General features: G+C 46.9%; 4 protein-coding genes across 4 annotated transcripts; 2 read left to right on the top strand and 2 right to left on the bottom strand.

Annotated features, from left to right (window-relative positions):
- Positions 1 to 345: 345 nt before the first annotated feature.
- BDB00DRAFT_938052 (uncharacterized protein) lies at positions 346 to 6913 on the top strand. The gene is made up of 7 exons (XM_053129268.1): positions 346 to 1742; positions 1866 to 2064; positions 2151 to 2990; positions 3070 to 3674; positions 3770 to 5066; positions 5137 to 6403; positions 6484 to 6913. Exons 1-7 carry the CDS (start codon positions 568 to 570, stop codon positions 6501 to 6503), a joined length of 5403 nt encoding a protein of 1800 aa, XP_052980988.1. The 5' UTR covers positions 346 to 567; the 3' UTR covers positions 6504 to 6913.
- A 1157-nt stretch (positions 6914 to 8070) lies between these two features.
- Positions 8071 to 8532, top strand: BDB00DRAFT_735378 (uncharacterized protein; the record flags this gene model as incomplete). Its single annotated transcript, XM_053118380.1, has 1 exon — positions 8071 to 8532. A coding segment is annotated over one exon (462 nt), but the record flags the coding sequence as incomplete, so codon positions are not given.
- Positions 8533 to 8565: 33 nt separating this feature from the next.
- BDB00DRAFT_286462 (tRNA intron endonuclease) lies at positions 8566 to 9437 on the bottom strand. The gene is made up of 6 exons (XM_053116791.1): positions 9304 to 9437; positions 9168 to 9243; positions 9011 to 9096; positions 8879 to 8937; positions 8745 to 8807; positions 8566 to 8683 (listed from the first exon to the last, which is right to left on the bottom strand). Exons 1-6 carry the CDS (start codon positions 9319 to 9321, stop codon positions 8599 to 8601), a joined length of 387 nt encoding a protein of 128 aa, XP_052980986.1. The 5' UTR covers positions 9322 to 9437; the 3' UTR covers positions 8566 to 8598.
- Positions 9438 to 9460: 23 nt separating this feature from the next.
- Positions 9461 to 12242, bottom strand: BDB00DRAFT_816804 (WD40-repeat-containing domain protein). Its single transcript, XM_053123016.1, has 5 exons — positions 12183 to 12242; positions 11811 to 12028; positions 11484 to 11674; positions 10159 to 11382; positions 9461 to 10088 (listed from the first exon to the last, which is right to left on the bottom strand). Exons 2-5 carry the CDS (start codon positions 11932 to 11934, stop codon positions 9555 to 9557), a joined length of 2073 nt encoding a protein of 690 aa, XP_052980985.1. The 5' UTR covers positions 11935 to 12028; positions 12183 to 12242; the 3' UTR covers positions 9461 to 9554.
- Between the last annotated feature and the right edge of the window lie 175 nt (positions 12243 to 12417).

Below are 12417 nucleotides of genomic sequence, written 5' to 3'. Positions count from 1 at the left end.
CGTAATTGCTATCGTCCCTATAATAACACAGCTACGATGGCTCTTTAAACGTGTAGACATACTACTAGACCACGACCATGAGCCGTAGTGCGTGTTACATTTCTGATCAAGGTGCCACTTTTTTTTTTTATTTCAGTCCCGGTCCATGTCAAAGCATCTGGAGTGCAAAGCATAATGGTGAGGGGTGAGTATCTAGTAGTAGAAAGGGTGGGAGGAGAGGTGGGGGAGGAGGGGGGAGGGTAAGGACACACAAGCTTTACCGCATTTGACCATGTTTTTCAATATCCAAAAATGGGCATTGTCAATTTTTGTGTGTGTGTTTTTCGCGCGCGCGAAAACAACCATGGCGTTTTCGCTTCTCTTTTTTAACGCCACGCTCGTGCTGAACTTGTTCCCCTCTTCTTTCTCTTCTTCATCGTCTTCTTTTTCTCATTACTGCTGTATTTTTATTACATATCAAACGAAATACGGATAGAGATTTATAACAGACAAAAGGGGGCTCTTAGGTAGTGGGTTTTCTTTCTCTCCTCGCAATTCACAAAAAGAAAACAAGACAAACAGCAAGCAATGGGGAGCCAACACAGCAGACCCAGCAGCACACGACACAGCATTCGATCATCCACCGGATCGTTAAGCAGTAGAAGAACACTCAAGCGGCTATCCCGCCGTCTCAACACCCTCAGTCACCATCATGATTCACAAGACCTCGTCACCGTCAGCAACGAATGCGAGCATACCATCCACAGCAGCAGCAATAGTTCCAGCAGCAATAGCATTCTCACATCATCATCGCCCGTCTTATCGCCACAGCAAGAGCAGCCACCACCACCACCATCATCATCGTCGTTATCACCACAACGGCCGGACACCGTCGTCACTACGCTTGTCGAAAAGCAAGAGGATCCGGCGTCACTCGGACAGCACCTGTACCCAAGGCGACGAAGCAGCGAGTACGCAGCAACAGCCGCAATGGTGCGTCGACGGTCCCCGTCACCGTGGAAGCACAGGCGACCGCACTCGTTTGCATCCTCAACCGATGAAAGCAACGTGAGCGTGTGCTGGTCATCCGGCGGGCTCTTTTCACAAATTGACCCTGCAAGTTCCTCCTCCATCACCACTGCCACCGACTTTTCTTCCACCATCTCTCGCCGTTCTCTCTTCCTGAGCCATGACAAGACCATCATGCTCGTCCCGCCGCTACAGCTCCAGCCTCGAAAACAGCCGGTCCAGCAAGCTGCACACAAGGCCGACGAAATTCTTGACCGTCTTGAGCAGCAGCAGCAACAGCAGCAACACGACCGACATTTTCTGGACGAAGCTGCGGCAGCCACTCGTACATCCGACGATCGTGCCGAGTTCTACAAGGCCGCACAGACCTGGAGCGCAAAGACCAATGATCCGGCCGCCATGGTCTGGGTCGCCCGGTGCATGCTTGATGGTTGGGGCATCCCTCCAAACCCTACGCTTGGATTGAACCAGCTGAAGCAACTGGCAGAGTTCGGCTGTTGGGAAGCGTACTACCCTCTGGCCGACTATTATCGCGAAGAAGACAAGACCCGCAGACTCGAGAAGGAAGCCATCCGGTGGTACAAGGCCGCCGCCGCGCTGGACATGCCCAACGAGCCCGTTATCGGATTTGCACAGTACCGACTGGGTGAGATGTATGCCAAAGGTCAAGGCGTGATGGAAGACGACGCCTCGGCGCTGGCATGGTTTGAGTCCAGTGCCAAGAATGGAAACAAGTAAGCAACGAATTTCTTGTTTTATGCGCTTTGTGTTTCTGTGTGCGTAACGTGGGAACTGCGGTCATCGGAAACTTAAAAATATAATTTCATGCAACTCACCCCCCGCCTTATTTTCAACAGGTACGGCCAATACATCTCGGGCGTCTATTATGAGCAAGGCATTGGCGTCGAGAAAAACGTGGAAACAGCCAAAACGTACTTTTTGGCAAGCGCTAACCAAGATTTTTCAGATGCACAAGCTGCCTTGGGAATTTTATTGGTCGACCAACAGCAATTGTACGACGAAGGCAAAGCATGGCTTGAGCGTGCCGCACAACTGGTAAGAATTATCTTGCTTATCGCGAACCCATCCAAACAACAGCAATAGCAGCAGCCTTGCTAACAGCAGACACACGTAAAAAACAGGACAATGCACGCGGACTACTCAAGCTCGGAATCATGTACGAGAACGGTCAAGGCGTTCCATGCAGCCCTGAACAAGCTATGAACTACTACAAAACTGCCGCCATCACTGCCGACGATGCCCGAGCTCAGTACCTGGTTGGACTCAATTACCGTCTGGGCACCATGGGCTTACCACAAGATTTTAAAGAAGCCGGCCGCTACCTCGCACGCTCTGCGCGCGCTGGGTTTGCGCCTGCCCAACGCATCATAGGCCTGATGCTTGCACAAGGCCTGACGGGCCGCAAAGACGAAAAGTCCGCACTGATCTGGTTCCGACGCGCAGCCTGCCAGGGCGATGTGCGCGCACTTTGCTTGGTCGGCTCATGCCACGAAACCGGCACCGGCGGCGTTCAAGCCAATCTGGATCTAGCCATGGACCATTACCGTAAAGCTGTCCGCATCCCCGGACCGTTCCAGTCTGCCGCACAGCTGGTCTTGGCGCAGTTACTGTTGAGAATGGATCGACAGCGCGATGCCTATGAATGGTTTATGCGCGCAGCAAGCCACATCACCAATGATCTGGTCGGTGACACGCCTGCAGCCGTGGCGGGGCGCAAGGCGATGCTGATGGTGGCTCGCTATCATCTACATGGTTGGGCTGGTGTGACAAAGGACCCAGCCACAGCGTTTCAGATGCTGCACACGCTCATTGAGCAGAATCCGAATGAAGGCGGTGCGCTCTATTGGCTGGCTGCTTGCCATGAAGAAGGTATCCCGAATATTTGTTTGCCCGACACTGCAAAAGCGTTTGTCTATTACAAACGCGCAGCCGAAGCTGGTGACACCGACGGTGAATTCCAGGTAATAAGAAAACCTGCACCCTTTTTTATATTTAAATCGAGTCTGACCAAAACGACCCGTGGTTTATCAATTACATTAGATCGCCTTGATGCTATCCAACGGACAAGGCGTCGAACGTGATCGCGCAGCTGCATTCCCTTGGTACGAAAAAGCGGGGCGCAAGGGGCACAAGATCGCCTTGTACAGCTTGGGACTCTACTTTGCCAAAGGACTCGGCGGCATTCCCGTCGATCTTCGACGTGCGCGAACCTGCTTTGAAAAGGCTGCACGTAAAGGCTATGTGCCTGCCATGACATCACTCGCTATTCTATGCCGTATGGCTGCTGGTCCACATGCTGCGCCTATATCTACAACGAATAACAACAACGACGTCCGCTCAATCCGACAGCAAATGAATGCTCAGCAAGAACAGCGTGAATTAATGGTCTACTGGTACAAGAAAGCGGCCGCACTCGGTGATGCTGCTGCACAGCGCGAATTGGGCATGTTGTACGACTCGGGTCTCGGCGTCACACAGTGCTATGAGCAAGCCTTTGTCCTCTTGCAGAAAGCAGCAGCGCAGCATGATCCGCGTGCTACACTGCTCCTTGGCAGCTATTACCAGAATGGTCTTGGGGGTATTGAACGCAATGTTGAAAAGGCGCTCGAATTATACCACCAGGCAGTCAAACTCGGCGCTTCCACGTGAGTTTCTATATCTTTGTTGTGTCCTCTAGAAGAAGATAGTGCACAAGTTCGATTGCATAACATTACCTAACACCATTGATATTGTCATTCAGTGCACATTATGCCGCAGCTCGTGTATACCAAGAACTAGCACGGTATGAAGAAGCATTTGCTCAGTACAAGTTTGCAGCAGAGGACAGCGGCTTGGCTGAAATGTCTGCCGGAAAATACTCCAAGCTTATGCTCGCCCGCTACACGCTCGGCTATTACTACGACCCTTCCAATTCCCCCATCGCCATTAACAACCTAGATGGCGTCACCAAGGAAACCGCATTCCAGCTTCTGTATCTCCTAGCTACCCAGGATGAATTCCCACCATGCTTCTTTTGGCTTGCCAACTGCTATTACCAAGGCAACGGCTCCAGTGTGGACATGGAAAAGGCGTTTGAATACTACTTGGCTGCGGCCCACAAGACCGATATGGTGGATGCCATGGTACGCGTAGCCTACATGTACGAACACGGCCAAGGCACCGAACCTGACCCCATGGCGGCATTCAAGTACTATCAAGCCAGTGCAGATGAACACCATCCTGAAGGGGAATACAATATGGGCATGGCGTATTGGCGCGGGCTCTACAATGTCCCTATCAACCTTGGTGAAGCGGTTGTTTGGTTTACTCGATCTGCGACAAAGTATCCTGCAAGTAGTTGGGCGCTAGGCCAGATGGCGCTTGAAAACGGAGACCAGGATGTTGCTATAGCATGGTGGCAAAAGTCGATCAAACAAGGCCATGTTCCATCGATGCGATCCCTTGCCAAACTCTTGCTACGGACATCATCCTCAACATCCTCCTTACCATCCTCGCCAACATCTATGGACTGTTTGCCTACAGAAGACGATGCAGCAGCAGCATTGAACGATGAGATGGTTCTTAGCAGCAGCAGCAGCAACAACAACAACGAAGCAGGCAATTTTAACACTGTCGACAGGGCAATTTCTTTGCTAGAAGGCGCAGTGCGCTCGGGCGATCCCGATTCGCTCGTCATTCTCGGCAAATATCACCAGAAATGCGCATTACAAGATGTCCATCTACAAAGCAGTAACAGCAACGGCCAAGACTGTTGTGATGACGACACTCTTGTCCAGAATGCCGAAATCTTATTACAGAAACGCCAAGCACAGCAAGAATTAGCCATTCGTTGTTTTGAACAAGCGGCCAATATGGGACACGTTGAAGCCATGTTCTTGGCAGCACAGTCCTGGCATTCCCAGCAACAATTTGCCGCGGCTTTGGATATGTACGAACGTGCAGCCCTACAAAATCATGCCTTGTCGCGTGTCATGCGTGCTCGCTATAGGATCGCTGGTCTTGGAGGCATCACAGCTGATCCTGAAGCTGGATACCAGGTAAAACTTGTTTTAGCAAAGCTTTTTTTTTCAGTGCCAAAATTGACAAATATTATTATTTTCAAATCAGGAACTATTGTCATGCGCACAAGATGACAACTGTGTAGATGCATACAACTCCTTGGGCCAATGTCATGAGCTTGGACTTGGAACTGCACAAGACGACCGTTGTGCGTTAGAGTGGTACCTACGTTCGGCTGAAAAAACGCAAGACGCTGAGGCCATGTTCCGTATCGGCCAGATGCATGCACAGGGCCGCGTCCCTTCACAACAAGACGATCAAAACAAAGATCTAGAGGCTTTACAGTGGTACCGATTCGCCTGCGATTCACGCAACCATCCCCGCGCACACTACTACATTGGCCTCTACCACGTCCACGGTATCCGTTCCGCTGATGATGCTGACAACAAGACATTCCTCTTACAGCCTGATATGCCCACGGCCATCAACCATTTTCGAAAGGCGGCGGAACAAGACGACCGAGACGCCATGGTCCAAATAGCACAATTGTTATTGTTTACAGACGACGATCACAACGACAACAATGAGCAGCTAATCAACAACATTACTGCTACCACTGCTAGTACTACGATCGAAGGCCTCGAATGGCTGGAGCGCGCAGCGCAACTAGGATCAGCTGAAGCGCAATGCGAATTAGGCAAACTGTATCATTCAGGAAAACCTGCACACGTAAATCAAGACTTTGAACGAGCGTATGACTATTTCTGTCGAGCCGCAGCACAAAAGGATAAGACAGCGACGTTGTTTATTGGCACCTATTACGAACACGGCATCCACGTCCCACCCAATCTGGATCTAGCCCGCGAATGGTTCCAAACTGCAGTTGACACGCACAAAGGATGGTGGCTTGCCGAATTGGCATTGGCTCGCTTATTACATACCACTTCAGATACCCAACACGAAGCCTATCACTTATTCAAGGCTGCCCATGCGCATGCTCCACATGAAACTTCTGCCACACTGATGTGTGCCCTCTATGAACTGTATGGATGGGCCAATGTACCTGCCCGGCCGGCCGAGGCAGCTGCTGTATTGCTTCATTTGGCTCAGCACAGTAATGAACCCAAGACTTTCCTTCATGTTGCCCATTGTTATGCACAAGGACTCGGTTTGCCCCGCGACGCTGTCAAGGCGTTCGAGTGGTATGGCCGAGTCGTGTCCCATTACGACCAAGACGAAGACGACGACGAAGCTGAAACGTATGTGGGCGAGGCCTTGTATCGATTGGCCGAGTTCTATCAGCATGGATGGGATAACGTTGTCCCCGTCGATCCAGGAAAGGCTCAAGACCTATTCAAACTGGCTGCCCAACATGGTACGTACACGCAATGGGTTGTAAGAACATAGTAAACCGAGGATCAGCATTGGCTAATACCTTCTTTTTATGAACAACAGGCTTTTCACCGCAACGTTAGTTGTCAGCGCACTTTATTTATATGCTATGTATAGTACCCTTATTCTCTTTTCGTGTTGTTGTATATAACATACATATCCACTATATATTATTCCCATCTTCTTATACCTTTTGTTATTACTATATTTCATCATATTGTTATGCCCCATTCAGCCTACACGGCACAACAACAACACCACTTGCCACGCACAGCACATTCATCATATACCTTACATATACACACAACGCTCAATTTTTTCCTTTATTCTTTTTGCATTTCTTTGTTTATGAAGACTATTATTCCCCAATTGCACGACAAATAATTGCACAACTTTCCTTTCGTTTCAGTTACTATTAAAAATATACCACAGCCTATCCAATATAGCCGTGGTTGGCCATCCCTCCCCTCCATTGACGCGTGCATAACACATGTCTCATACAGTTTATGCAGGTATCCGTCAGATCAAATGATCATCATCGGGTCACGCGACCTTAAATTCGGATTGAATATGCATGAAGTAACAGAATTCACCGGGAGTAAGCCTTACTTGGCATTTTATTGGATGTTCCCCTTGAACATTTGCACGGTAGTGAAAGAGAATGGAGCGGGTGCGGCAACTTGGTATTGACAGATAAAGCAATGGTTCATTGTTGACACCCTCAAGTAGCAACATGACGAGGATATCATGGCACCCATTCCTTCCTGCAAAGGTCTTTACACCTGTATATACATAACATTTTCTCAGACCCACATCATATAAATCGCTTTCAATAATTGCTACCATCAAGTTATTACCTAGACTTAAACAGCTTTTTCTTCGTCCTACTGTAGTCAATGCTGCGTTGTCTTCTTAAGGTGCTTTATACAGGCGAGATACAATAAACTGGTTTTTGCATATACGCGAACAAATGAAGCGTACCTTACTACGTTTGGTAGTTATAGACATCTTTGCTCGTAAGAACGATCGACATTGACAAAAATTGTATAACAATAATGCATTAAGGTGAGAGTATGACAAACGACAAAACAGCCGGTTTCAGGATTCGATTACAAAGCATGTGAAAATTGTTGTATCCTACCTATTTTCTCTATTGTATATTACACACACGCACACACGCACACACGCACACAGTCTCTCTTCTTTAACAAACAAAAAAAAAGCACAAACACTTCAATTAACAAAATGGGCGATTCGCTTGACATGTCATCTGCGTCGATTATTTCGCGCAGCGTTACGGACAGCCAACATACGACCACCAACAGTGAACCCGGCAGCAGCATTCCTTCGCTTCCATCACCTCCATCACCACGGTCCCTGGTGGTTGAACCATCATCTTCAACTACCAGCATTCCACAAGCTGCGACTCCGTTATCTGTACCTCCGTCAACTACACAATCGTTCCATTCGTTACCACCCACAAACGGCGTCAACGACCTTGCCGAAAGTAGTATCGACCCAAAAAACACCAGCAGCAGCAGCAGCGACGTTAAAGATCCTTTGCCAATTCCTCCAGCACAACCACCTGTGCCATCTTCTCGCTCGACGTACTTGTGGAACACTTTCAAATCCTTCCTGGCCAAGATCACGCACATTGTATTCAAAGACAACAATCTACCTTTAATTCTCAACATTATATACCATGCCGCTGCTGCGCGCTCGCTTATAGCCGAACCATGGCTTTTAGTGAATCGATATATCAAAGTGCCCATTATCCAACAACAACAAAGCCAACAAGCACATCGACCTGTTTTGGCGGCAGCCAACTTGGCGACCGATGCATTGAGAGCAGTGGGTGCGATGCATGCCGCACTCGGCTTGTTGGCGGCTTTGGCGCTCAAAGAACGGCATATTCGAGCTGAACGATCTGCTTTATTGATTCTGACGCTGGCGTCGCTCGGTCAAACATGGGCTCATGGTCGGGCCTACTGGACGAACTCGAAATATTCTTTGCGTGCGTTACAAGAAGTGGGGTCTTTGGATAGTTTGGTGTTTGTCGTGAGTAGTATTGCATTGGTCAAAACTGTACGACGCACAGGTCGTCTATTGTAGTGGTGATGATCCGATTCCTACTACTTTCAACTTGCTCTTCTGTAACTATTGTTAGCATTTACTTGTTTATTTATTTTTACTATTAAAGCCTTTGTATATGTGGTAATAGACAAGAGTGGAATCGGGAGAGTGGATTGCTAATGTGATTTTTCTTATTTTCGAGTTAGTTTTCGTATACGAAAACAGCTAAAAAAAAAGAGATATTGCTCTACCTGAGTTGATCGCCATCGTTGGTCAAATCAGCTGCAGCAAGCGTGTTGAATAATTCTGAAATGCTATTTAAATACAAGTGGCGGTATGAATATCATCAAAAGAAGCAAAGACGTATAACAAAGCAGTTCTGTACCGTGCACTGGATAAAGATGTTTCTTGGTAGATGGGTAGGATTACAAGGCGTTCATTCGACTATCATTCATTTAGTATTTACAAGTTAGGACAAGTAGCAAGATGGTAGCATACTCTTTAGAATTGACTTTACCGGTGTATCGGGCTCATGCGCAGCAAACACCACAGTATTCTCAAGAGCAGCGATGGGTATTGGCTCGACTATCTTCCACATTTTTGCTAATAAACAAGTTTATACACCTTTCTTGAATCATTTTGTATACCACACAAAATATAAAGAATTCAGTTACCAAGTACAAGATCGAGATAAACTTGACGAATAAGTGGCCAGTTCTTTGGATCTGTCTTTGCCTCTATATTGTCGAGCTAATTTGGCGGTGGCGTTAAATATGCAATGCCAGTTTTGTTTGTCATTTTTTTACATACTTGAGCTTGAAAATCCATATGAAAAAAAAAATAATTGTAAGCGGAAGAGAAAGAAGTTTGCTTATTTTTGAGTCGGTTTAAAAGAAAAATTATTAAAAAAAAGCGTGTAATGTGCGTGCGTGTGTGTGTGTGTGTGTGAGTGTGGTATAGACAATGCAAAAAAAAGAGGAAAAAAATAGAAATTACAATGAATTTAATGCTACATTGAAAAAGAAAGAAAGGCGGAAAACATAAAAGAACGGTTTTTTTTCTTAAGGACGCCCGCGTCCACGGCCACGGCCACGGCCACGCCCTCTACCACCGCGAGCGCCGCCACCACCACCACGTCCACGACGCGCTTGTGGTTGGAATGACATTTCCATACCACCCATGGCTGTCCGTGATACACGCTGGTTTCCTTGTGTCCGTCGTCGAGTATCCTCTGCGTTGACACGTGCACCAAACGACTTTCTAGAATCGTTCCTGTTGGACATGCGACCGCCTTCAGATCCCATGCGCATTTCGGGTTTACGTTTATAGTCTGCTCCTCGAAAGCCTCTCGATGACGCCGCAGCCACGTCCGATCGTATCGACATGCGTGCCTTTTTCTTTTCACGAATATGCAACCCGCGTTCCTTGCGAATCTTGGAAACAAGATCATCGTCGCTGTCACTGTCGCCTCCACTTTCACTGTCAATAAGTGAGTTGCGATCAGAGTCTTCGTCGCCTTCCTCTCCTCCCTCTTGTGTATCCTCGTCCTCTCCTTCAGACTCTTCATCATCCGATCGTTCCACGCGTCGCTTTTTCTAAAAACAGAAAATGTTAAGCATAAACTGGCGGGTGAAATTGCAAAAAAAATAGATGAAAGAAACTTACAATTTGTGCTGGATGTAATAATTGATACTCCTTGGACGCCTCATCGACTTGGAAGTCAGGGTTGCTAAACAGATCCTTGAAACGGTCATCTGCAAGCACTTCTGATCCGCCCTTCTTCTTATTATTCTTGTTGTTCTTTTCATCCAAAAACTTCTTGGCCAAATTCTTGTTGACAGCAGGCAGCTTGTTGTTGACACGAATACGCGACTCGCGGTCCTTTTCCATTTTTTCGCGCACGGTACGTTCCTTGTAGTCGTCGTAAGCAAATGGATTGGCAATCAGACGGGCCTTTTCATACAATCGCAGATCGATAAAGAAACCGTGCATGTACGCCTTGAGTACATTGGTGCCCATCAAGTGTTCCAAATTCAATGCTGTCAACTCCTTGCGTGTGATAAACTTGTACTGATCGTAGACATCCTGCGTTGGGCGTTCCTCCATCTCTTCAGTAATGTTATCCAAGAACGAAGCAAAGCGTGGTGCAGGGCCCAGTTGTGGAATATAGTAAGCGCCCATTTGGATACCCTCTTGAGCCGTGAACAACAAACCGCTGTTCTCGACCACGCATACATCGTTAATGTCAGTTTCAGGTTCGATGGATGTGAAATGTTTGCCCGATTGACGATCCCAGATCTTGATAATCTTGTTGTCCGAAACAACCATGCGGCTCGCTTCGGTGCCTTCGTGGAAATTGATTGACTTGATAGGTAAGCCGTACTGATGATCCTTGACCAAGTATGGCACACTGGCACGCAAATCAAACAACAACGTATGGCCGGTAGAGGTACCAGCTGCCATAGTCAAACCATCGCTTCGGAACTTGAGCGCTGATACTTGTGTAGGTGCTTCTTGTCCAAACGTTGCTGGAACGGGCATATCTGACAATAAGCCAACACGTGCGCGCGATCGTGGATCCCATAATTCAATCGTACCGTTGCCGGTACCAAAACCAAATAACTGGTGTGCTGGATTGATCTCGGCACAATTGACACCTTCGGTGGCGTCGGTTTGGATCGAGGTGGAAAATCGGCCCTGGTCCAAATTCAGTCGATAGACTTCAGGGCTTGAGGCGCCCACAAGCAAGTCGCACGAAGGGTAGTGGTATGCCAAATCACGACCGTACTTTGGAATACGAGTTTTATAGTGAATGCCGCTCTGTGTGTGAAACTCGACCCAACGATCGTTTTGCAAATGCACCGTTTTTGTCCAATCGTCTGACAAGATCTACAAAACAATTAAAAAAAAAGAAGTCGTTGGTTTTTTTATTCTCCTTTATATTCCATCCTCTCGTTATTCATTATGCATAAAACACTTATTCTTGTTACCTCAAAATTAACGTTTTCATGGTCACAATGACGTTCGAACTTCATGGACACTTCGGCAAAATCATATACTCGCATTTGTGGTTTATAGGTGCCTGTAGCAATGGCATAGTTACCGTCCCGAGTGACTTTGATACGATTGGACGCTTCAGGAAATTCGAAATCCTGAATAAGTTCGATACGACTTTGAAACTCTATATATAAAAAGATAGTAGCAAAAAAAAGGTGAGTGTTCTTTTCTCTAATGTACTACACAAAAAAACCAGAAATTGGTGATATCTAGAGTTGCATGTATCTATGGTTTTCCTCCCCCTCACTCCCACCACATACCGTGATCTTTTCTTAATTGTTTTCGGTTCTTGCGTACGATCCAATCAGGAATAGTTCGAGATCCTAAACCACCTGAAACAGTATATACTTTGACATTGTTGGCACTCGTGACTGGCAGCACCATGCTGAATTATTTTGATGTAAAGAGAGGTAGCGAAATAAAGAATAAATGAGGCTACACTCGCAACAACGGCAAGTAAGAAAAAAAAAGTTGAAAGGTAAGAGCGATATGCTTGAATTTTCGAAAATTTGGGTGGCTCAGCGGATACTGTTTTTGTTCCGCTTAATGCAAAATCATGGAAGCTGCTGACTACTGTGACAACCTTTACTGTGACAACTATATCATACTTATACTACCTGTACTATACATAGATAGTCTTGTATCCTAATACTATATCAACAATGTAAAAGAGTATACAAACAGCAAGATCAGGTATATCACAATTGTTTGGCTGCTATAATTTCATCCATGAACTAATAAGTTTCTTATTATTAGCTTCTCTACATCGTGCCATACAGCTGCGTAACTATACAACTATGATAAGCGACCCATTTCACCTGTTTGCTCGATACTCGAGTAATATATTAGTATTGTAGTGCATGTTAA

The sequence above is a fragment of the Zychaea mexicana genome, assembly GCF_025766255.1.
Source record: "Zychaea mexicana strain RSA 1403 chromosome Unknown BDB00scaffold_25, whole genome shotgun sequence".
Lineage (NCBI taxonomy): Eukaryota > Fungi > Mucoromycota > Mucoromycetes > Mucorales > Lichtheimiaceae > Zychaea > Zychaea mexicana.
The sequence above is the reverse complement of the archived record's forward strand: the minus strand, read 5'-3'. Positions and strand labels throughout refer to the sequence as shown.